The sequence below is a fragment of the Lolium perenne genome, chromosome 6 (assembly GCF_019359855.2).
Source record: "Lolium perenne isolate Kyuss_39 chromosome 6, Kyuss_2.0, whole genome shotgun sequence".
Lineage (NCBI taxonomy): Eukaryota > Viridiplantae > Streptophyta > Magnoliopsida > Poales > Poaceae > Lolium > Lolium perenne.
Genome location: NC_067249.2, coordinates 118,697,611 through 118,721,142, shown reverse-complemented (window position 1 = coordinate 118,721,142; position 23,532 = coordinate 118,697,611). Strand labels below are relative to the sequence as shown.

Sequence of the window (23,532 nt, the reverse complement as noted above, 5' to 3'; positions counted from 1 at the left end):
GCCCCACTACGGGTACCTGAAGATGAAGCTGCGTGGCCCTAAAGGGGTCATCACCATAGCCGGCGACTACCGCCGCTCCATGGACTGCGCCACGCAGAGCTCAAAGATGGCCCAGACGCTGGTCATCGCCACCGAGAAGCAGCTCATCCACGACGCCATCGCCCTCGCCAAAGCCGCGCAGACGGACATGCCGGCTGCAGGCAACCCGGCTGGGACGACTCACTTCCAGCCGACCGACAACACCAAGAAGATCCTGCTGGACCCGGCGCAGCCGGACAAGTACGTCACCATCGGTGCCGGCTTGAGCAAGAAATAGGAAAGCGAGCTCACCAGCTTCCTCCGTGAGAATCAGGACATCTTCGCATGGACTCCAAGAGACATGCCGGGTGTGCCGAGGGAGTTGGCTGAGCACCACCTCCACGTCCGGCCTGAAGCCAAGCCGGTGAAGCAGCCTCTCAGGCGCTTCGCCAAAGAAAGAAGGAAGGCCATCGGTGAAGAAATCGCCCGGCTGCTGGCAGCCGGCTTCATCATGGAAGTGCTGCACCCGGACTGGTTGGCGAACCCGGTCCTGGTTTTGAAGAAGAACGGCTCCTGGCGCATGTGTATCGACTACACCAGCCTGAACAAGGCGTGCCCGAAGGACCCCTTCCCCCTGCCGCGCATAGATCAAGTCATAGACTCGACTGCCGGCTGTGAACTGTTGTCTTTTCTAGATGCCTATTCAGGCTACCACCAGATTCCTTTGAATCCGGATGATCAAATAAAGACTTCGTTCATTACCCTGTATGGGGCTTATTGCTACACGACTATGCCGTTCGGCTTGAAAAATGCAGGCGCCACCTACCAAAGGTGCATGCAAAAATGCTTGCAGGATCAAATCGGCAGAAACGTTCACGCATATGTGGATGATGTCGTTGTAAAGACCAAGGAGACGACTACCCTCCTTGATGACCTGAGAGAAACCTTCACCAATCTGAGAACATTCCGGATGAAGCTCAACCCGGCCAAGTGCACATTCAGCGTGCCGTCTGGCCAACTCCTTGGCTACCTCGTCTCTCAGCGAGGGATCGAAGCCAACCCGGAGAAGATCAGTGCCCTGGAGAAGATGGAACTGCCGCAGTGCCTCAAGGACGTCCAGAAGTTCACTGGCTGCCTGGCCTCCTTGAGCCGCTTCGTCGGTCACCGGGCCGGGAGAAGGCACTGCCCTTGTACCAATTGCTGAAGAATTCGGACAAGTTCATCTGGTCACCGCAGGCGGATGAAGCCTTCCGTGACTTGAAGCGCGTGCCCTCAACTGCGCCAATCCTCGCAACACCGGCTTCAATGGAGCCGATGCTGTTATACATCGCAGCCACCAATCGAGTGGTTAGCGTTGTCCTGGTGGTGGAGCGCAAAGAAGACGGCAGGGAGCAGCTGGTTCAGCGCCCAGTCTACTACCTCAGCGAAGTACTCTCCCAGTCGAAGCAAAACTACCCCCACTACCAGAAGGTCACCTACGGCGTGTACATGGCGGCCAAGAAGCTCAAGCACTACTTCCAAGAGCACCCCATCAAGGTGGTTGCCCCAGCACCCTTGGCGGAAATCATCGGCAGCAAGGACGCCAACGGCCGGGTTGCCAAGTGGGCTCTGGAGCTAGCCGCCCACACCATCCTCTACGAGGCACGCACGGCCATCAAGTCGTAGATCCTCGCGGACTTCTTCGTCGACTGGGCCGAGATGCAATACCTGCCACCTGTGCCGGATTCCACACATTGGAAGCTGCACTTTGACGGCTCGAAGATGCGCAACGGCTTGGGAGCCGGCATCGTCATCACCTCTCCCAAGGGAGACCGGCTGGACTATGTCCTGCAGATCCACTTCGCCGCATCCAACAATGTGGCGGAGTATGAAGCGCTCATCCATGGGCTGAAGCTGGCCAAGGAGATCGGCGTGCGTCGCATACTTTGCTTCGGCGACTCCGACTTGGTTATACAGCAAGCATCTGGCGACTGGGACGCGAAGGACGCCAACATGGCCTCGTACCGCTTCCACGTCCAGCAGCTATCCGGCTTCTTCGACAGCTGCGAATTTCACCATGTGCCACGAGCAAACAACGAGGCGGCTGACGCCTTGTCCAAGATTGGCTCAACCCGGCAAGCCATTCCGCCGGGTGTCGCCTTGGCGGTTCTCAAGAAGCCGTCCATCACACCGTCACCGGACTCGGATTCAATATTCGTGCCGGCTGACCCGGGGGCTGCTCAGCCAAACCCGGGGGCTTCATCGCCCAAGTCGGGGGCTTCAAAGCCAAACCCGCCGGCTACCATGCCGAACCCGGGGACTTCTCAGTCCAACCCGGGGGCTTCATCGCCAAACTCGGGGGCTAGCAAGCCAAACCCGCCGGCTAGCAAGCCGAACCCGGCGACCACGCAGTCGAATCCGGAAGCTCCCACGCAGGAGGCCTTGTTGGTTAGCGTATTCGAGATAAGATGCGTACCTTCATGGGCACAAGAATTCCTCTCCTACCTCACCGACGGTGTGCTGCCTGATGATAGAGTCCAGGCCAGGCAGATTGAGAGAAGGGCCAAGGCCTATACAATCATCAACCACCAGCTGTACAAACGCAGCGTAAGTGGGGTGTTCCAGCGGTGCGTCGAGCCGGCTAAAGGGATTGAACTCCTACGGAAAATCCACCAAGGAGAGTGCGGACATCACGCCTCATCCAGAGCCATAGTGGCCAAAGCTTTCCGGCACGGTTTCTACTGGCCGACTGCGCTCAGAGACGCAGAAGAACTGGTGAAGAAGTGCAACGGCTGCCAACGCTTCGCAAAGAAGAGGCACTTGCCGGCTTCCGCCTTGAAAACCATCCCCATCACATGGCCGTTCACCGTATGGGGCTTGGACATGGTGGGCCCGTTCAGAACGGCGCGAGGCGGCATGACACATCTCTTGGTGATGATTGATAAATTCACCAAGTGGATCGAAGCCAAGCCAATCAAGAAGCTGGACGGCTCCACAGCCGTCACATTCCTCAAGGAAATCATCGTGAGATACGGCTACCCCCACAGCATCATCACCGACAACGGCAGCAACTTCTCCCAAGGCATCTTCTCTCGCTATTGCGGGGAAATGGGGATCCGGATGGCCCTATCTTCTGTGGCGCACCCGGAGTCTAACGGACAAGTGGAGAAGGCTAACGGCCTGGTCTTAGCTGGCATCCGGCCCCGGCTGGTGGAGCCGCTCGAGCGAGCAGCCGGCTGCTGGATTGAAGAGTTGCCCAATGTGCTGTGGAGCCTGAGAACAACTACGAACCGCTCAGTCGGCTTCACACCTTTTTTCCTCGTATACGGGGCCGAAGCCGTCCTGCCAACTGATATCGAGCACAACGCGCCAAGGATCAAGCTCTACACAGAAGCTGAAGCCAAAGAAGCTCGCGAATATGGAGTCGACCTGGTCGAAGAGGCCCGGCTGCTGGCCGCATCCAGATCTACTATTTACCAGCAGAGCCTCCGACGCTATCACAGCCGGAAGGTCTAGCCCTTAGCATTCCGAGAAGGAGACCTAGTGCTCCGGCTGATCCAGCGGACAGCCGAACAGCATAAACTGTCATCCCCATGGGAGGGTCCCTTCATCGTGAGCAAGGCAGTAGGCAATGATTCCTACTATCTCATAGATGCCCAATAGGCTAGAGAAAACAAGCCGAACAAGGCTGACGAGGAGACTAAACGTCCCTGTAATGTCAACTTGCTCCGCCCATTTTACACTTGAGAGCAGGAATGTATGTATCCCTTGTACTCCTTTTGTAAGCTATGAAAAAGCACGCGCCAAGAGCGCCGTTTCCGACAAGTTTTTCGCATACTCTACTTTGTTTCGCCAGTTGGCTTACACCCTCTCACGTGGCCTGCTAAGTAACGTGATCCGGTTTCCGACAGCCGGCTTCCGACCCAGCTACAGACCGCAACCCGGCTGTCCGGCTGGCGGGAGTAAGGCCTAGGGAGCCGGCACGCGAAAGACGACTAAGGGAAAGAGTGAAAGCGAATTGACTTATAACTTTTCATAAAAGTGCCGGATTGCCGAACTCGGCTCGTTCGACTGAAATACTGTCGGCCTCACCCAGCGGCCCGCTCTTGATCCGGCGACGGATCGCAAGTCTGACGTACGATCGGCAAGAGCAAAGCCAAAGAGTGGGGCGGATGGGAAAAAGTGAACAAGTCGAAAGAAAGCAAGTCGGCACGCAAATGATTAACAAACACATTAAAGTGTGACATAATAAAAGGACAATAATATTCATACATATGCACCCGGCATTCCGAGGATTTAACGAATTGTTCTTCAAAAAGCAACACCTAGAGACAGGTACATCTAAGCGCCGGCTGGATTAGGACCAGCCGGAGGAGCATCAGCGGAGCCGGCTGCCGGGTCATCCTCAGGCGCGTCTTCCGCCTCCTCGTCTTCCATCTCCTCGTCCTCGTCCTCAGACGGCGGGTTCGGGTCCGGGATGAAGAGGCCCTTGTCGACGAAGTCGGCGATGGCGCAGGCACGGGCGAGCCGGGCTGTCTTGATCTCAACCGGGAGAGCATCCTCCACGCCGGCCCGCCGGTACTCGAGCTGCCCAAGGTCCACCTCGCTGTACCAGGAGAGCACGAAGGACAGCGCCATGTCGGCTCCAGCGCGCGTGGCAGACTCCTTCCAGTCGAGGAAGCGGTCGGGCGCCTGCTCCAGCCAGGCGATGAGGTTGGAGAGATCCTGCGGCAACGTCTCCGCTGGCCACAGCAGCTGGATCAGCTCCTCAGCCGCCTTCCAGAGCTCCCAGCCGAGCTTGGTGATAGGCTCGACGCGGGCGGCCATGGATGCCATGTAATCTTCCATGGTGAAGTACTCCGCGCTGCCCTCGCCAGTCGCCCGCCTCCTAGCATCGCGCGCATCACCAACGGCTGCTAGCGCCGCATCTTGCGCTTCCGGGAAGGCCGTTATAAAGGAGAAGTGCGTTAGAAATCCTTCAAAGCCGAAAAAAGCTGAAAAATGCAAATTTTCAAAGTCCTAAAGTAGGCCTGGCGGCAGCCGGCACGAGCCGACTGCCCCCAGCCCGAAAATGGAGATTCTGAAGCTCTAAAGTAAGCCTGGCGGCAGCCGGCACGAGCCGACTGCCCCCAGCCCGAAGATGGAGATTTCGAAGAAGAAAAAGCCTGGCGGCAGCCGGCACGAACCGACTGCTCCCAGCCCGAAGATGGAGATTTTGAAGAAGAAAAATCCTGGCGGCAGCCGGCACGAACCGACTGCCCCCAGCCCGAAGATGGAGATAGCGAAAAAATCAGAGTTTCTGCTGCCGGCCGCCTGCCCAAGCCGGCAGCCGACAACCGAAAGCCAGCAAAGGGGAAGGAAAGAGAAAAATAAAAAGGCCTACCTGCCAAGCCACGATCAAGCAAGCCGATCTCCTCCACCCAGCGTTTGGCGGTGGCCGACAGCTCCGCGGACTTGGTGGTCACCTCCTCCTGAAGCGCAAGCCGCTGCTTCTCAACCTCATGCAGCCGCTTGCTCAGGTCGTCCACCTTCTCCTTCTCAGCCGTCCTGAGGAGGGCAAGCTCCTTGAGGTGATTCTCCTCAAGCCGGCGCAGCCGCCCCAGCTCCCCATCAGCCACCTTGAGCTTGGCGGCAGCAGCCCGGCCCGCCTCCTCGCTCTCGGCGCACTGAGCGCGGGCGGCCCGAAGGTCCGCCTCCAGCTGCGGGACCCTGGCGGCTTCAGCTGCAAGACAACCGGAAAAGGCGTCAGCCAAATAAGATCAAGCAAGTAATCAAGTCGGAAGGAAAAAGACCTTACCCTTGACGGCCTCCAGCTCGCGAGCCAAGTCGGCCCGCTCAAGCTTGGCCTTGTGGTAGCGGGTCACGATGCGGTTGAGTACGCCGCTCCGTAACCGCCTAAGGAAAAAGAGAATCAGTCAACCAGACGAAACCCGGAACGGCTCCAAGCAGCCAGCCCACGCCTCGGAGGGCTACCAGGATAATAACCAAATTGCAAAAAAAGACGAAGTACTTACCTTGCTGGCTTCCTCCACCTTGGCGAGGTTGGCCGCGGTCTCAGCAGCCCTGGCCTTGAGGTTGGCCTGGAAGCCGGAGAAGAACATCTTCACCGACGCCACGCCTGGGTTCCCCTCCCGACTGGTCACTTCGTAGGAGTCCGCGCTGAGCCACGCCTGCTCCATAGTGCCAGCCGAGCCAAGGCTGGAGTCGGAGGCGGACGCCACATGCAGAAGCCGAGCGCCCTTAGCCACATGAAGGCCCTCCAACGGCGCCGACGGGCCCTCCATCCTCACCAACGCGCGCGAGCCGGTGTCCCCCGTGCACGCCGGCTCGTCCCTTGCCGGCTCCTGCCTGGCCGGCTCCTCCCTTGTCGGCTCCGAAGATGGAGGCGCTCCGGGCGAAGCAGTCGGCCCGGTCGGGGCAGCCGTCTCCGGCGCCTGAGGTACCCCCTCTGGGCTCTCCTCCAACACCACCACGCTGGGCCCGGCTCCGGCTCCGGTCGCAGGCGGCGCAGCCCCGCTGGCTCCGGCTCCGGTCGCAGGCGGCATGCCCCTGCCGGCTCCAGCCGCTGGGTCCAGAAGACGAGCGCGGCGCGGGAACATATCGTCCAGAGTCGGCTGGCGCGTCGGCTCACCCCGTGCGCCGTGGCCAGGCGCTGAAGCCAGAGGCACAGCGAAAGAAGGCGCCCCTGTGGGAGGCGGAGTACCCACAGGCGGCACAACGACCGGTGGAGGTGTGGGCGCGCGCGCCGAAGGCTGCGGCGTCGGCTCCCTCCTTTGTCGCGGAGGCGGCGACACGACACGGGGAGCCTGCCGGGAGCCGCCGCCCTGAGTGAACTTGATGGGAGCCCTAGCCGACCAAATAAGAAAAAAGATGAGTATAAAGAGAAAGGAAAGAAAAGGAATCAAACAAGAAGAGAAGAAAAACTCACCCGGCCTGCTCCGGAACCTTCTTCGGCTGCAGCCGGCGCTGCTTCTTCGCCTTCGCCTCCAAGGCGGCGGTGGAGGAGCGGTCGCCGACCCGCTTCTTCCCCTTGGGCGCCGAAGTCGCCGTGGTGCTTGGCGGCCTCGCGCGCAGAGGCACTGCGGGGATCGGCCCCGTGGTGGACGTCGCCGGCTCGTCGTCCTCCTGCTGCTCTGGCGAAGGAGGCGGATTGTGCTCCCCTTGGCCGCCTTGGTCAGGCGCCTGCGGCAGATCGTCGTCGCTAGCCTGGTCGCCGGCTTGGTCAGCCGGATCGGCGTGATCCGGCGTCCACCTCCTTGTCGCCAGGTCGCCGTCCTCAACGTTCTGGCGGTCGAAGAGCTAGAAGACAGAAGAAATATAAGTAAGCCATAAGCCGGAAGCCGGCAAAGAGCGAAGTCGGCCACGCAGCCGCAAGCCGGAAGTCGGCCAAAACAACGAAACTTACCAGCTCAGGCGGCAAGTCCCGGTTGCGGGGCGCCAGCCCGTAGTTCCAGGCGTCCGGCATGTTGGCCTTGGTGATGTTGTTCACCCGGCGGGCCACCTGGGGCTTGGAGAGCTCCACCTTGGACGTCCGGGTCGGATCGAACCGGCTGGACATGTGCCCAATCTTGTGGGTGCGCAGCTAAAGCGGCAGCACCCGGCGCTCGGCGGCGGTGCAGAGGAGATCCTCGGCAGTCAGCCCGCCCGCGACGGCGGCCCCCAGGAAATCCCAGAGCTGGCTCACCTCCGCGTCCGGGTCCGTCGTTCGGGCGTTGTAGCCCCAGTTGATCCGGCCGACTGGAGGGGCCGGATTGTACTCCGGCAGGTTGATCCGGTCGAAGCCCGGATTCTCGTTGCGCACGTAGAAGAACGACATCTGCCAGTTCTTCACCGAGTCGACAGTCGGAATCTTGGGGAAAGGCGTACCCGGCCGGGAGTAGATCGAGGCGGCGCCGCAGGTCCGCAGGTGGCCGTCGGTCGTTTGCGCCTTGATGTAGAAGAGGCGGCTCCAGAAGTCAATCTCCGGCCACAAGCCGGCGTACGCCTCCATGAAAGCCACATAGCAGCTGAGGAGGATGCAGGCGTTGGCCGGAAGGTGATGCGGCTGCAGGCCGAAGTAATCGAGGAACTGGCGGAAGAAGTTGGACGCCGGCAGGCCCAACCCGAGGTCGAAATGCGCGCCGAAGACGACGCGCTCGCCGGGCTCTGGCTTGGGCTCCACCTCCGCGCCGGGGGCCCTCGTGATCACCGTCGACGGGATCCGGTGGAGGCGCACCAGATGCTCGATGTCGTCCTCCCTCATGTAAGATCCCCTCCAAGACCCGCTTGCGCCGGCCATCGATGAAGAGGAGGAGGAAGAAGACCAGGACAGACGGAAGGGCGAAGAAGAACCTCGCGACGGCGGCGACGGCGGCGGCGGAGGACGCACCGTTGAAATGCGGGGCCCCGTGGCGCCGGCTCGTCGGAGTAGCGGCGGATCGGCAGAGATGTGCTCGCCGGAGTTCGCCAGTGAGAAACGCTCGCCGGAGCAGTAAGAAGCTCGAGCGCGAGGAAGAGAACGAGAGGAGCGGGAGCGCGAGGAAGACGAAGTGGGCAGTGGCCGCCTCGGTACCCTCCCCCGCGGCATTTATAGCCGCCCGCGGTGGACGGTTGGCCTCCAAGTGGCGATCGTGGCCACGTCGCCCGGATTAACTGCGCCATAACGCCTCCCACGACCGCTGCAGTTACCAGAAACCGCCACACCACGTCCCCCACGACTGCACCGGATCCGGAGGAGACATTGATGTGACCAGACGAACCGGCAGCAGCAGCCTGACGTCAGACCAGTCAAGTCAGGCGCAGGACCCGAGGCAGCGGAGACTCCGGCGCACTCAAGCCGGAGCCGGACATTAAATTCAATCCGGCCCCAAACTTTCCTAGCAAGGCGGAGACATCACCAAAACTTGTGAAAAAGCAAAAGCTGCAGAAGTAAAAATAACGTCCGGCTGGGAGCAGCCGGCCGAAACGAGCCGGATGAGGGCGCAGCCGGCTGAATGGAAATTCTCAGTCGGCCCCTCCGAGTGCCGTCAAGTATGTTCAAGAGATCAAAAAGCCAGGAAAACCTGCCTAGGTCCCTCTAAACTCAGGACCTTGCCAGCTTCGGGGGCTAATGTCGGGGGGAAGACCCCGGGTAGGGCAATGGATGCGGAGCAGCCGGCTGGCCACTGGCCGGCTCGCGGCAAAGGCCGGCTGAGGAGCAGCCGGCTGGAGCCGTGGCCGGCTGGTCCGGAAGCCGGCTGGCTCTAGGTCCTAGTCGGCCTGGCTACGGCCACCAATGCTGTAGCTGGGCCGGCTTCTACAAGCCATATCCGACTGGGGGTTTGTACCTCAGACCGACTCGAGGCTGGCGAGTCTTGCACTAGAAGGAACCGGGTAGGTGGTCCGGGTTCGTAAGTCCACGCTGACTTCATCTCCCGTAAAGCGCGGGGCACTGTGGAGCAATAGTGCCATGCGCCGGACAGGCCATCATGGCGTACGTCGATCCGTACTGGCTACAGTGCTTGATGGCGACAGGGACACTTCCTCTCCATACCGCTGACTTCAGCAACCGGATGGGACAGGCCATGAGGCCTCAACGGCTCCTGACGTCAATGCCTCGGGAAGGAGCGGAAGCCGGAGCCGGCCAAGCCGGCCAGTAAACTATAGGGTCTTTTATGTAAAGTGCCGGTGCCTATATAAGCCGCACTACCCCCTCTCATGCAGGGGATCGATCATTCTCACTTCATTCCACCCTTAGCGCTGCCCTGTGAGAGAGATCATCATCTCCCTTAGCCTCCCAGGAGCAGCCGGACACAGCTCTAGGAGCATCATTGTATTGTGTGATCACCTTATACACTCATAGCAGGAGTAGAGGTGTTACCTCCATCGGAGGGCCTCGAACCTGGGTACGTCGCCGTGTCGCTCGTCCCCATACCCGCATCCGGATACCGCCGTGAGATCACCTAGGAACCACCTTCGTTAGCCACCCTATGGCATATGCCGTGACGATACCACGACAAGGACCGGTACCTCTGGGTGGAGGCTCTACCCGAGGTACCGCCCAGATGCTCAGCGGTACCACCTGGGCGCGCGGGAGAAGGCCAGGCCGGTACCTCTGCCTGGAGGCTCCGGCCGAGGTACCGCCCAGCAGCCCAGCGCCCCAGTTATGTGTGCTGCCTCTCACCCGTACCTCGAGTGGTACCTCCAGCCGTGGTACCGCTCAGAGGTCCAGGCACCCTGGACACTTTGTCCTCGAAATGCTGCATTTCCAGTACCATGGCCAGTACCTCCGGCCGAGGTACCGCTCGCCCCAAAATCGGCCCAATCTGAACCGTTGAAACTCATCTGTGTGGCTGTAACTTGTTTATCTCTTTCCCCAAACTACCCTTGACCAGATTTGGGCTATATGTATCTCCCGTATCCCCATTTGTTAGGGTTAGACAAGATTTGGCTTAGAATAAATTATGAGCTTTGTCTCCCTAGAACTATGTTCTTTGTATCAAGGCACTCTTTTGAGATTTGAGTTTTGTTGTGTGAGATTCTAGTGTTGCCCACTCTCTCTCTCACAACTTGATTCAACTACCAAACCGGTCTCTCCGTTCGGAATTCTACCGTGTGTCTCTTCCGGGTTGATTCTATCGGCGCGGTCCATCGAGCCACGGGAGTGAAATTCGTTTGTATCGGGTTGGTATGCGTGTGTTTGTTCTCCGTGTTCATCGCGTTCTTCATCTCTCTCTCTTTTCCCTCTTTGATTTTGGGTCAATTTGCAAGATCGGGCCACAATCTAGGTCTTAGACCTCATCAGGATGGGGATGAATGGCGTGGGCATCCCGTCGGCGCCAAAGGTAGGCAGGGACCGGTGGTGGTAGGAGATCCATGACCACCATTGCACGTTGACGGAGCCACAACGGGCATCCCCAATGAGGGCGCTCATGGTCAACTACGATTGATGGGTGGACTACTTCCACTTGCGATGGGAGGAGGAGTTTGCACGGCTCGAAGCCCTAGTCGCGCCGCTGGTGCAGTCCAACATGGTGGGGCGCCACCTTTTATGGGGTATGTCTGGCCGCACCCTAGAGGCTCTCGTGCAGGGAATCCGGCGCGGCGACCCTCGGTTGAATATGCCAACATCTCCACCATAGTCGCCACCGAGTTGGTGGCTACCCATGGAGACGAAGGTATCCTACACCTCGTCATACGGGCAGTGCGCTCCACAACATCCTTCTTTCGTTCCTCGCGGGCCTCCCCCTACCACCATCCGGGCAGTGAAGGAGGAAGTTCGCGAGGCCGGTGGAGAGGCACAAGCCTTCGCGCCGCATCGTGATCGGCGGGGCGCTGCAATCGGCATATAGTAGCCCGTGCCGCCCGAAGCCGGATGGTGGACTGCAGAGTGCAGACAACTTTATATCAATCGGCACACCACACCCCAATGCAGTCAGACACCACCATAAAACTGCGTACGCATGAAATTGAGAAGTTTCTTCATTTCTCCAGACGGAAAAATAAAACAATCATTCACAGTCATAAGCAGATCCAAGAGGATCAGATATTCACAATGCGATATTATAGTAGTAGTTTAAGGAAGTGTACAAATTAAACAACATGGAAATTTTGGTTTCAGCCATCAAACAAGGAGAAGCCATCAAAAAAGGAGAAACAGTGAAACTTATTTCAGACTCAGAGAGCGTAAACAGTTGCAATCAAGGTCATGAACTTTTGATTACAATATATCTTCAGATCAGTTAAATTATAATTTTAAGCTCGGTTCTATTTTTATTGTAGTGGGTCGCTCTAACAATCTCCACCAACTTTAACTGTACACGATGCCACAACTACTAAATCACAATTTAGAACATTTAACTACATGCAAGATCTCAGAAATCAATCTTACCGCTGAAAATGGCTGGAAGGAGCGCACAAAGATGCAGTGCATGCAGACGCCGGCCAATCTGGTCATCGAGCATGAGCCACACGGCACACGATGTCTTTGTTTACCAGGATGGCGGCGAGTGATCGAAGGGACGCCTTCACCACGCCTACGTCCACCGCAACACCATGGATACCATGCCGTTGTCTCCTTCACTTCGGCCAGCTCCAATGAGGGTAATTGCCACCCGCACCTCCGACATCGATGTCAGAACTCAAAAGATCGCCGTATTTCTCGCTGGAGTTTACGCAGTGTGCATCTGCACGAACTTGATAAGTTCCAAACTATTGTAGCCCCATGCTTCTCTCTGTCAGCTGAAGTGGTTATTACGATCGGAAGATGAGCCAGGAGCATGGAAGAGAGTGAACGCACAATTTCTCATTGAGCAGGCAAATCCAATTGAGGGCATGATTAAGGGAACCACGAGATAGCATCCCTATTTTGCTTGCGAGGGAGTTAATGAAAACGAGGGGATTGTGGCCAAATTCGTTTTCGATATCGGCATTAGCGGCAAGGCAAAGATTTTGTCTTGATTTTGTTTTGTAAAGCCGGGTTGGATTGGAAGGCGTAGGAACGAAAACAAGGCAAGAAACAATCACGATCCAAGTTAACACATCATTTATTAATTTGATTGATCAACATCAAGACATTGAACGGTTGCAGATGTTGTGGTGTGATTAAACGTACATGATGATTCCAATGACGACCATCAAATGCGTTGAGTGTCAAACGACCAACTCCCATTTATTAATAATAAAGATTGATCAACAACAAGACATCGAACGGTTGCAGATGTTATGGTGTGATTAAACTACATGATGACTCCAATAACGACCATCAAATACGTTGAGTGTCAAACGACCAACTCCCTTTAATAGTAAAGATAGATTAAAACATCTTTTTATGACCGGGGAGAGGCAGCAGTAAAACATAATCAGTAGACTAGCGCGTACGCGCTTGCGCAGATAAATTCGCAGTTTTGGTCAAATTATTTGTGGGTTGGAATGTTGGATTAGCAATTTAGCAGCCGCCCCCGTCCTGCCTCCCCGTCCCACTCCATCTCTTCTCCTGTTGGCGGTCGTAGGGGGGACGCGAGATAATCAATCGTTCAGCGGAGGAGGGGAGCGGGGAGGCGCAGGTGCATGGTGAAAGCCGCCGCGGGACGCCGGTCGGGCACCAGCCGTCGGCGGCCTAGCGGTGGAGGGGAGCAGCAGCGCTTGGTCGCGGTGGCGCACGCCGCGCGCGTCGCCATGGTAACGTCCGCTTCGCCAGGGGGGATCGGTGATGGGGGAGGAGATGGAGGAGCCGGCCGTGGGCGGTGGTGCATCGAGGACCTTCTCGACTGCCTGCTCGGCGTGCTCCGAGCGCTTGGCATCCCGTGGATCGATCGCCCGCTGAGGCAACCGCGTACGTTGCCACCACGCTGTGTGACTCCGGCGGCGGCGTACGGCCGGAGCTTCGCGGCGGAGCTGAGGCAAATCCCCGGGCGGATCGCCGGCAATGGCGCCTGCGCTGTCGCGTCGCTATATACGATGCAGGGCAAAAAGGGCGTCAATCAGGACGCGATGATTGTCTGGGAGGTAAAAGCATACACACTTTCTCCCTTGCAATTCTTGGTCCCTGTGATTCATGCTGCACTAGTGTTACTGCTACTTGAATAGATCTCTGTAAGCGAAATGAACGTGTTTCTACTTTTGGGATTATATTTGCTCTCGCTTCCTATGATCTAGATTTGCTTCGTCAGAATAGACGGAAGGCTCGAGCAGAGCCCGGCTTTAAATTAATAAAGCCCCAACGGCAGAGTACAAAGCCCACAACACCAAAGTCATACAACACACCAACAACAACCGGGCAAGACCGCCCCCAAACTGAAGCACAAACACACACACACACACAAGGCCGTAGGGTGCCCCGACACCACCGAAGCCTAACGCCGGAGGTACAGAGCCACCAGAGTAGGGTCGCTAGACACTATCACGATCTCTGATGGTCGAATGGAGAGTGCGGATCCGGGTCACCGCCCACTCCACAGCTTCGCGGTCCTTCTTCCTAGCCACTAGCTTCCACACCTGCAAGTACATAGACATTTTGTATAGGGCATCAGCAGGTTGGCGGGGGAAGACCCCGTCAATCGAGAATTTGTTCCTAAGATTCCAAAGCGTCCAAAGCAAAGCAGCACACGCCATCCCAAGGACCCGCTTGGACTGTCCCCGTTGAGCGTGGAGGAGCCTAAAGATATCCGCGAAACACGAAGGGTTCCAAGTGCGGCCGAGCAGTTCCCGAACTGCACTCCACATGAACCGGGCAAGGGGACAGTCGAAGAAGATGTGATTGTTATCTTCCACTTCCCCACATAAGGCACAGAGACCCAGGGACGGCCCCCTGCGCCGCCGGATGTTCTCATTAGAAGGAAGGCGCTTCCTAGCTAGTTGCCAAAGGAAAATCCGGACCTTTAAGGGGATCGAGAGCTTCCAAAGGTCGCTAAAGAACTTCGACGGGGTTCCCTGGCAAAGTCTGAGGTACAACGAGCGCACCGAGAACCTCCCCGAAGGTTCTAGGGCCCAAGATACCTGATCTGGAAGGGTCGAGGGAGATGGCACCCGAACCTCCTGAAGGAGATTGGCGAGGGCCACCCGGTCTCCCTGCCCAAGCTCACGGCGGAGCGGGAGGTGCCAAGAGCTACCAAAGCGGGCAGCAGCAACCGAGATGTTTTGGTCCATGGCAACGGCGAAAAGCGTAGGGAAGCGGTCGCAAAGGGGTCCCGACCCCTGCCACCAGTCTCGCCAGAAGCTCGTCGTCTTGCCATCACAAACACTGTGCTTCGCTCCCAGGCGAAACAAGTGCTTAAGCTTTTGAATGGAGTTCCAGAACTGGGAACCTGGGCGATGATCGTCCAACATCAGATCCTTATCCCTAAGGTACTTGCTTCTGAGGATATCCGCCCAAAGACCTTGCTCCCCAGAGTAGATCCTCCATATCCATTTGACCAAAAGACAGGCGTTCATGAGACGCGAGTCAGTAATGCCCAGCCCCCCAAGGCTCTTAGGCGTGCACATCGCCGACCACCTTACCTAGTGATATTTGCGTTTGGCACTGTTGGCTTCCCAATAGAAGCGGGCACGGTGGCGGTCTAGCAACCCATGCGTCCCGTCGCTAAGAAGACAGATAGCCATGGCATGAAGCGGAATGCTAGAAAGACAAGCGTTAGTGAGCGTCAAACGCGCAGCCGAGGACATCAGCTTCCCCATCCAGGGGTCAGTACGCTTGCCCACCTTAACCGTCAACGGACCCCAATCCGCCGCAGAAAGGGCGCGGTCCTTAATCGGAAGCCCCAGGTAGGTAAACGGAAACGAACCCAACTTGCAATTAAGCATATGGGCTATCCGCTGGCCTTCCCTCGGCTCCAAACCCATCACCATGACCTCGCTCTTATGGAAGTTGATCCGGAGGCCTGACATGCTCTCAAAGCAGAGTAAAATATACTTAAGATTGGCCACCGCCAAATCGTCAGGCTGGAACATGATGATAGTATCATCTGCATATTGCAAGTGAGAGACCCCCCCAGGGATCAGATGAGGAATCAATCCCGCAATGTGGCCCGCCCCTCTAGCCTTGTCCAAGATAGAGGCAAGAGCCTCGACGACGTAGTCGAAGAGGATGGGAGAGAGGGGATCACCCTGACGCACCCCGCGCCCGTTGCAGAAATAATTCCCAATATCTCCATTAATGGAGATAGCAGTTTGGCCCCCTGAGACCAAACTCAAGGCCCTATGGACCCTTGCTTCGTCAGAATTGAGTTCATCTTGATATTAACCTCGATACAACTGTTTAATTCGGGCACTTTCAGTGTGTGCTCTTGCTAGTTATGTAACACCCGTGCACACACCAATCCTATAGCTTCGAGAACTGAAGTGTGACTCGACTTATATATTCTGTGAAATGGATTGCATTGGATATTGCTGGTAGAGATTTTTTATTTCCCTAGCTTAATTCAAGTGCAATGATTGGGTTTGTGTTGGATACCACTTGAACGTTGCAGGGGCTCCACATGATTGTCATTCTTATCCGTTTGTAGTTCCCTTTGTTTTTCTTTTCCTTGCTGGATGATTTTATTTTTAGAGCAACCTAGATGGTCTTATTTGCTTGACGCTCCTTCCTTTCTTTTCAATACTAGTAAGCGTGCACGTGCAACGCATGTCTCATAAATACAACAACAACAACAACAAAGCCTTTATTTCCAAACAAGTTGGAGTAGGCTAGAGGTGATACCCAGATTGAAAATTCAATACTAGTAAGCATGCACGTGCAACGCACTTCTCATAAATTAACTAATGAAATTCAGATGAAATCTGATACAACTAAAACTGAAATATAATTGACAGCATGCTATGTATCTTAAGTCTATCTTGAAACTAACAATTCGAAGCTAAACTTGCTCCTGCCCAACAACCCAAGCTAAACCCTGAAAATACAAATTTGTCAAAAGTCAGTAAATAATTTTCATTTGATAATTCATTGAACTTTGTACATTGAAAACTGCAAAGTTTCCTTCTTTTAGGAAGTGAAAACATGATGCTCTAGTTGTTTATTAAAATTTACGATAGGAACGTGAAGTATAAATAGTTTACCTGATTCATGTCAGTAAGTAGATTCAGTTCACAAATAAATTCAACAAACAAACAATTAGAATCAGATTGAAGCCCTTTTGGAGTACCTTGTAAAACAGATATCAGTATACCATCGTAATTCATTGGCTTTAGAATCGTCATCGGAGTCCCTTGTATATACGTTGGACATCAAGAACTATAGGTACGGAGAAATATATTTCAAATCATTAATGAGTTGCCTTTCTTCGAATCTAACATTATTGGAGATTTACAAAAGCTGAACTGGAAGACACAATTACATTGTTGGGGCTTTTCCTCAACATGCGTATCTACTTCTAGCAGGGCAACAGTGGAATAAATGAATGATCAGCCCAGTAGTTAGACTATATCAAATATGTGCTAGTGGGTGGGTTTACTTTAATCATCCCTTGACAAATGATTCCATGCCGTCGTGGTGAACAGACAGATGCCATAGGTAGGCTTATCTTGGGGCCAATGTGCTCCGAGGGATCCGGAGGAGGGGGAGATGGAGAAGAGATACACAAGGACACACGAGTTTACCCAGGTTCGGGGCCCTCGCGAGGAGGTAACACCCCTACTCCTGCCTGTCTGGTCTGTATAATCTCTCAAGGAATTACAATGGCTTCCCCCTCAGCCCTTGGCTAGAGGAAGAAGAAGTTCTAAAGAGGGAGAAACCCTAGAAGTATTCCAAGGGAGTGCCACCTCTCCTTATATAGAGGAGAGGTGGCTTACATGAGAAGGAACCCAGGTACAGGGAATCTTAGCCTACATCAGCCGGTTTTGGACTGTAGCTTTGACTCTGGGCTCGTGATGTCCTTCCCTGACTTCTGTGGCGCTGACCTTTGTTGGCCCTGCGCACTGTAGCATCTTCGTCATCAGCGTGCTGTGGCTTCAGTTGGAAGCTAGCGAGACTCTCGTCATAAAGAGATCCTCCGTATCTCTTTGATATCCCGTAGCGAGGCGACCGGATCTTTGACCAGCACCAGACTGTTGGTCCTATGCCAGATCCTTGTGCCGGCATACATAGGGTATGCCGGTACCCCTTGACCCGTATGTTGAATCTATATGCCGGATTACCTACCGGGTTAAGTTATGCCGGCATGGCAATACCGGCTTTAGCCTTAAGCCGGTTGACCCTTAATCTGGCCAATTCTTAGTTTACCAGCATGCCGTATTCCAGCATAGCTTGCTTACTCGGCATAATCACCCTATGCCGGCTAATCACACCCAAGCTTAACCTACCGGGGGTTATCCCCCCGACATTCCAATAGCAGGAACTTCTATCCAGTGCCTCAATGAGGGATTGAAACATCACCTGAACAACCAACACAAATGAAACTCATGATTACAAAACATCGTGCAAAGTTAGGCCTTGAATTTACATTACAATGCATATACAGAATCGCAGTTTAAAAACAACAGTTTATCTCCTTGTTTTGTCTACATAATTATGCCACTCATGTGATAAATCATAAAATACTTTTGTCTACATAATTGCAGCTATTTCCTACATTGAACTCTAGTAATAAATAATAATTGATGGCAAACTCTAGTACTCCCTCCGATTCAAATTTATTGACTCAACTTTGTCTAGATACAGACACGTTTGTGAACTAGATACATCTATGTCTATATAAAGTTGAGTCAATTAATAGGAATTGGGGGGAGTAATAAAATAATGGGATCGAGAAGTGCATCCTTGAAATGGGCAGATAGGAAGACTGCCCTTGGAGAAGAATACATCGGCTGAGGAGCTAATCAAATCCGTCCTCAGCTCTATCCCCATTTACCAGCTGCTCGTCTATGCACCGCCCAAGAAAATAACTCATTGAGAAAATTCAGCGAGGGTTCCTGTGGGCTGGCCGCGTGAGCTGGAACCGGGTTTGCCGTCCAATCGAGTACGGCGGGTTGGGCATTCAGAATATGGAGAAGGCAGGCCTCGCATTTTGCGCATGTGGTGGCTCTGGTTTAGCCGGACCGACGCATCCTGAGCCTGGCAAGGCCTCGACCTGCATTTCTCTCCCGAAGAACGTGCCTTGTTCTTCGCCTCGACCTCCGTGTCTCTTGGCGATGGACGCACGGCTCTCTTCTGGAAGGATCGCTGGATCGATGGACGCTCGGTGAGCGAGCTTGTGCCGCACTTGTACGCCTGCATCCCCAAGCGCCGACGTCACACCAGGATTGTCGCCGACAGCCTCCTGGCTCACAGCTGGGCTCGCGACATCCACGGCACCTTGGGCATTAACGAGATCGGCGAGTACCTGTTGCTCTGGCGCCGGCTTGAACGCATATAGCTGACCAACCAAGACGACACCATGATCTGGAAGTGGAACAACAGTGGCATCTACACCGCTGGTTCGTGCTATAAGGCCACCTTCCTTGGCTCCACCCTGTGCGACGCCTGGTGCCTGACCTGGAAGACCTTGGCTCCCCCGAGCATCAAGTTCTTCCATTGGCTGGCCAACCTCGGCAGGTGCTGGACTGCTGTCGCCTTCGGCGCTGAGGCCTCCAGCACCACCCATGCTGCTTGCTCTGCGACCAGGAGATGGAAATCATCCAGCACCTGCTCTACAGCTGCTGCTTCTCCCGTCAGGATGACAGCTGGTGGAGCAAGGCCAAGCACGCTACACCCAAACCGCTGCGCAAAGGTCTCGCCTCGATCGCGCTTCTCACCCCATGGCTAATCTGGAAGCAGCGCAACGACTGCGTGTTCAACGGGGCAGAACCATCCGTCCGCAATGTCATCGCGAAGATCCAAGACGAAGCTGCCCGCTGGGCCAGGGCTGGTGCACCGGGCCTGCGTGTTCTACTGCCGCACACCTGGGATGTTCACTGAGCTGTACCTTTTTGTTTCCCTTTCAGACATCTGCCTCTTAGGAGGATTGTAAAAACAAATGATTTCCCCCTTCTTTTCAATGAAATGACGCAAAGGCTTTTTGCGTTTTCTCGAAAAAAGAATACATCGGCTCTGCCACTACCTTCCTTATCCTTGGTGGAGGACAACGAGCATTAAGTGCAGCTATATTTGGGTTTCCAGAGCTCTCCGCCGCCGCCGACTCAGCGAAAGACGTGGCCTGCAGCATGGAATTGAAGGTCGCTGGTGGGGCAAGCTCTTCATTGTCTCTGACTTTGAAGACTAATCTTGGAATGGATGAGTGTAGAAGTGCTCGACATGTTGGCAGATGGGCACGGTTAGACTCATCTCGTGGCAGCGCAATTGGAAAGGATAGGTCTGGCGGCTAGAGAGAAAGGGATGTACAATACTTCGGGATAGGGCTAATCTGTTTGTAGTCTCCATGATAAGCGCTGAATTTGTTTTGGGCAAGGCCCATCTGCCAACGCATAGCAGAGAGAGGAGGGGTGGGTGACGGGATCATTGGCATTTCTTCTGTAGTTAGCCACAAGTGTGACAACAGGTATTCACATGTTCTGCTTTACTAGTAAAGATGTTCCCCACGTCCAATTTCTCACATAGATATGAGGACATACTTAATCAGTACTCTAATTCGGGCATGCAGCATGATGGCCTTTGCACTAGTTGTTCATATTTCCATATACAATCTTCTGTTGCTGTTGTTTCCATGGATGCGTTGATTGATTTTGATGAGATATTTTACTTTTTGTCAGAACTTCTGCTCAAGAGATGATACCGTCTTTTGCGGTGTGTTTGATGGTCATGGACCTTATGGCCATTTGGTTGCTAAGAGAGTGAGAGATCTTCTGCCCGTAAAACTTGGTGCAGATTTGGAGAAAGATGAGGGCAGAGAGACACCCACTAGCAACATGAAAAGCAACACAAATGAAGTAAGCTTGCCTCTAAAACCTGAGACAACAGAAACTACCACTTCAGCTAGAGCTGAGCCGAATGCGGAGCACCCAGCGATATTCACAACATTCAGAACTTCATTCTTGCGGGCCTTTCACATAATGGACAGAGATCTGAAATTACACAAGAATATTGATTGTTTTTTCAGTGGAACTACAGCAGTAGCAGTGCTCAAACAGGTATGACTTTAATGTTATAAACCATTTTTTGATGAAGAACTCTGTTTTGCGGTTGCATTTGAGTTGGAAATATTCATGAAGCAGTGTGTTTGTACTCATATGTCTTGCTGTGTAGGGGCACAATCTTATAATAGGCAACTTGGGGGACTCAAGAGCTGTCTTATGCACTCGAAACGAAGAGGATCAGCTTATTGCTGTTCAATTGACAGTTGATCTCAAACCTAACATTCCAAGTATGCTTTCTATTCTCTTAAGGATTTCCGTGTGTTCATTATTTATTTTCGTATCCTAAATTGTGTAATAGCTATAGCTGTATTGTATATGCAGTGTAGTATTTTGTGACTGTTGGGGCTTAAGAACTAGTGTATGTCTTGTGTACGCGACATTTCTAGATCTTATGCCATGTAGCACTTAGCACTTTTGTCTTAATATTTTACCCTTATTTGTCTTTCTGATATAAAATACGAAGTTTGGACGTTTTGGCATGTATGAACTTAGCTTATTTGTGAGGTTACCCACATAGATCAATTTATTGGTTTTAGTGTAAGGCATGGCAACCAGGCTTGTTGTTAGGTGTTATTTACATTGATTTTATTAGTTTAATATGTGATCCATTAGTTGTTATTCCATTAATCAGGGTACCCACATAACTCCGTTGTTGATTTTATGTGATCTTAAAGTGAAAAATTGTGAACTTCATCAACTTACTGACAAAATCTGTCGATATGTGCGGTAAATTAACATATTCCCGTTCTCATTGTAATTATAAACCAACTTTAGAGGTATTTCTTCTGTTTTGCACCCAAGAGATCTGTGAAAGTAAAACAAAGTGCTCATCAATTTTTTTTATCAGTATTTGTGTTTCTAAAATGAAAACTCAGTAACACTTCAAAATATTGGAAAATAGCAACAGTCTGATGCTGACAAGTGAGACCCGCCTGTCAGTGAAACGCTGATGTTGATTTCCGTATAAGAAATTATGTTGTTTTTACTGAGTACTGAGCTATATGCCCAAACAAAGAAAATTACCTGTACTCCTGAGGATTGTTTAGACATGCTTGTACATCATCTGGAAAACTAGTTCATTATTTTAAGTCTTTTTTTTTGCAAGATATACATGTCGGTTCAGTAAATTGTAGAGAGGGGAGTATATGATGATGGCAGGCATTTAAATGTTACTTCAGCGACAAGTAATGTTGCACTGTTGGTGAAATACCATGCATGAATAGCTGTGAAAGTCGGTTGTGATATAATGCCTTCCTTTTCTTCCTATTCTACACATTCTGTGAGGTTATTTCTATTGAGATGGACCACCTTTAGATAAAGGATTGTTAGACGCTTCTGACATGCCTCTTAGGAATTCAATGGCATGTTGTTTTTTCAGGTGAAGCACAACGGATCAGGCAACTCAGGGGCAGAATATTTGCACTTCCTGAGGAGCCAGAGGTTGCTCGTGTTTGGCTTCCTAAGTACAACTCACCTGGATTGGCCATGGCAAGGGCATTTGGGGACTTCTGTCTGAAGGAGTATGGTATAATTTCTATGCCTGAAGTCTCATGTCACTGTATCACAGAAAAGGATGAATTTATTGTGTTGGCGACCGATGGGGTGAGCACATCTTGAATTTTAATTTCCTGAAATTTCTTAGTTGGATTTTGTGCTACAAGATCATCCACAGTAACTTGTTTCTTGTTGTAGGTGTGGGATGTTCTTTCGAACACTGAAGTTGTTAGCATCATCAGGAGAGCCACTTCTCGAGCTTCTGCAGCACGCTTCCTAGTTGAATCAGCTAATCGTGCCTGGCGTACTAGGTACCCTACTTCTAAAATTGATGACTGCGCTGTTGTCTGTCTCTTCCTGAATACACAGGAAGCAAATAAAACATCCAGTTCTGCAGCCAACAATTTGGCAAATGTTGCAGAAGGTAGTGTCGATAAGCACTCAACAATTGTCCAGCTTAGCAGTGGAGTATCTGCCGAGGTGGTTACTGCAGTGGTGAAAGATAGAGATGAGCTCTCTGTTGTTGATACTGTTGCAAAGCCAGTTACTATCTCAGATTTGAGGAACCATGATCCAGGTACAAAGCAAATTATCACGTGAGCTTGCATGTTGCCTGGGATTGGACATTTGTTAGAAGATTTGTGTTGTGTCCACCGTGCGCTCCACATCATCATTCTGAGCGGGTAGGAATTCACGGCTTGCTATTTTCTACATGCAAGTGTGAGTATGATTTTTTTCTTTTGTCTTTTGTAAGGTACCACGTCAATTTTAGTGTGACCTGCCTTATTTCCTTGTACTACCTCTGTCTATAAAAGGATGTTGAAGATGTGTTCAAATTTGGATGTAATACACTAGGGTGTTAGAGATTTGATGTAAAAAGTGAAATGGATAACAACCACACGAATGAATGACACTCAGACGGACCACACGAATGAACGACACTCGGACTGCAAACTGTGTGGTTGTTATCCATTTCAGTTTTTTTTGGTCGTCTTGACGCTTACCAATATTTCTGGCCTTATGTTTATCCCATGATTTTACAAATTTATGAGCATCCTTGGGGCCTGTAGAAATCTACCTGGAGTGGGCATTTCCTCGATAGGAGCTCCTGCTCAACCTCGTGTGTGCAACATCTTATAATATCTTCTCCCTTTTTTATAATAAGAATATGTCCGTGTTTTGCAACGGTTTTTTTTTTTTTTTTTTTTTTTTTTTACATTCTAGCTGGTCTCACGGATGGACGGAACAATATGCTGTCATCTTCGTGGTACATTTACAGTGGAATATAACTCCAAACCAAACTCACTACGTACTCAAACTTGGCCGCTAAGACGTGATTGGGTATATGGATTTTTCCCACTTTGCTACGACACCAGCCACCAGGCACAGGCGTCGTCGAGACATTCGACGGGCAATGGGCCGGCCCAGGAGGCAAGACGTGGAAGGGGTCCAGCCCAAGTCGAATGAACCGAAGCTACAAGAAAAGCAAGTCGAGTAGTCGACGGAATCAAGAACAGA

The 23,532-nt window shown here is 53.0% G+C and overlaps 1 protein-coding gene across 3 annotated transcripts; it reads left to right on the top strand.

The window, feature by feature from the left end:
* The first annotated feature begins 12,898 nt into the window (after positions 1-12,898).
* LOC127319547 (probable protein phosphatase 2C 14) lies at positions 12,899-22,850 on the top strand. Of its 3 annotated transcripts, XM_051349519.2 has the most exons (6): positions 12,899-13,461; positions 20,137-20,514; positions 20,630-20,747; positions 21,872-22,122; positions 22,213-22,325; positions 22,436-22,630. In XM_051349519.2, the coding sequence occupies exons 1-6, from the start codon at positions 13,024-13,026 to the stop codon at positions 22,440-22,442; spliced, it is 1,305 nt and encodes a 434-aa protein (XP_051205479.1). In that variant the 5' UTR covers positions 12,899-13,023; the 3' UTR covers positions 22,443-22,630. The 3 variants fall into 3 exon arrangements, with proteins under 3 accessions (XP_051205479.1, XP_051205477.1, XP_051205478.1); XM_051349517.2 differs by having other exon boundaries at positions 12,900-13,461; positions 22,213-22,850; XM_051349518.2 differs by having other exon boundaries at positions 12,901-13,461; positions 21,899-22,122; positions 22,213-22,850.
* Positions 22,851-23,532: the final 682 nt, after the last annotated feature.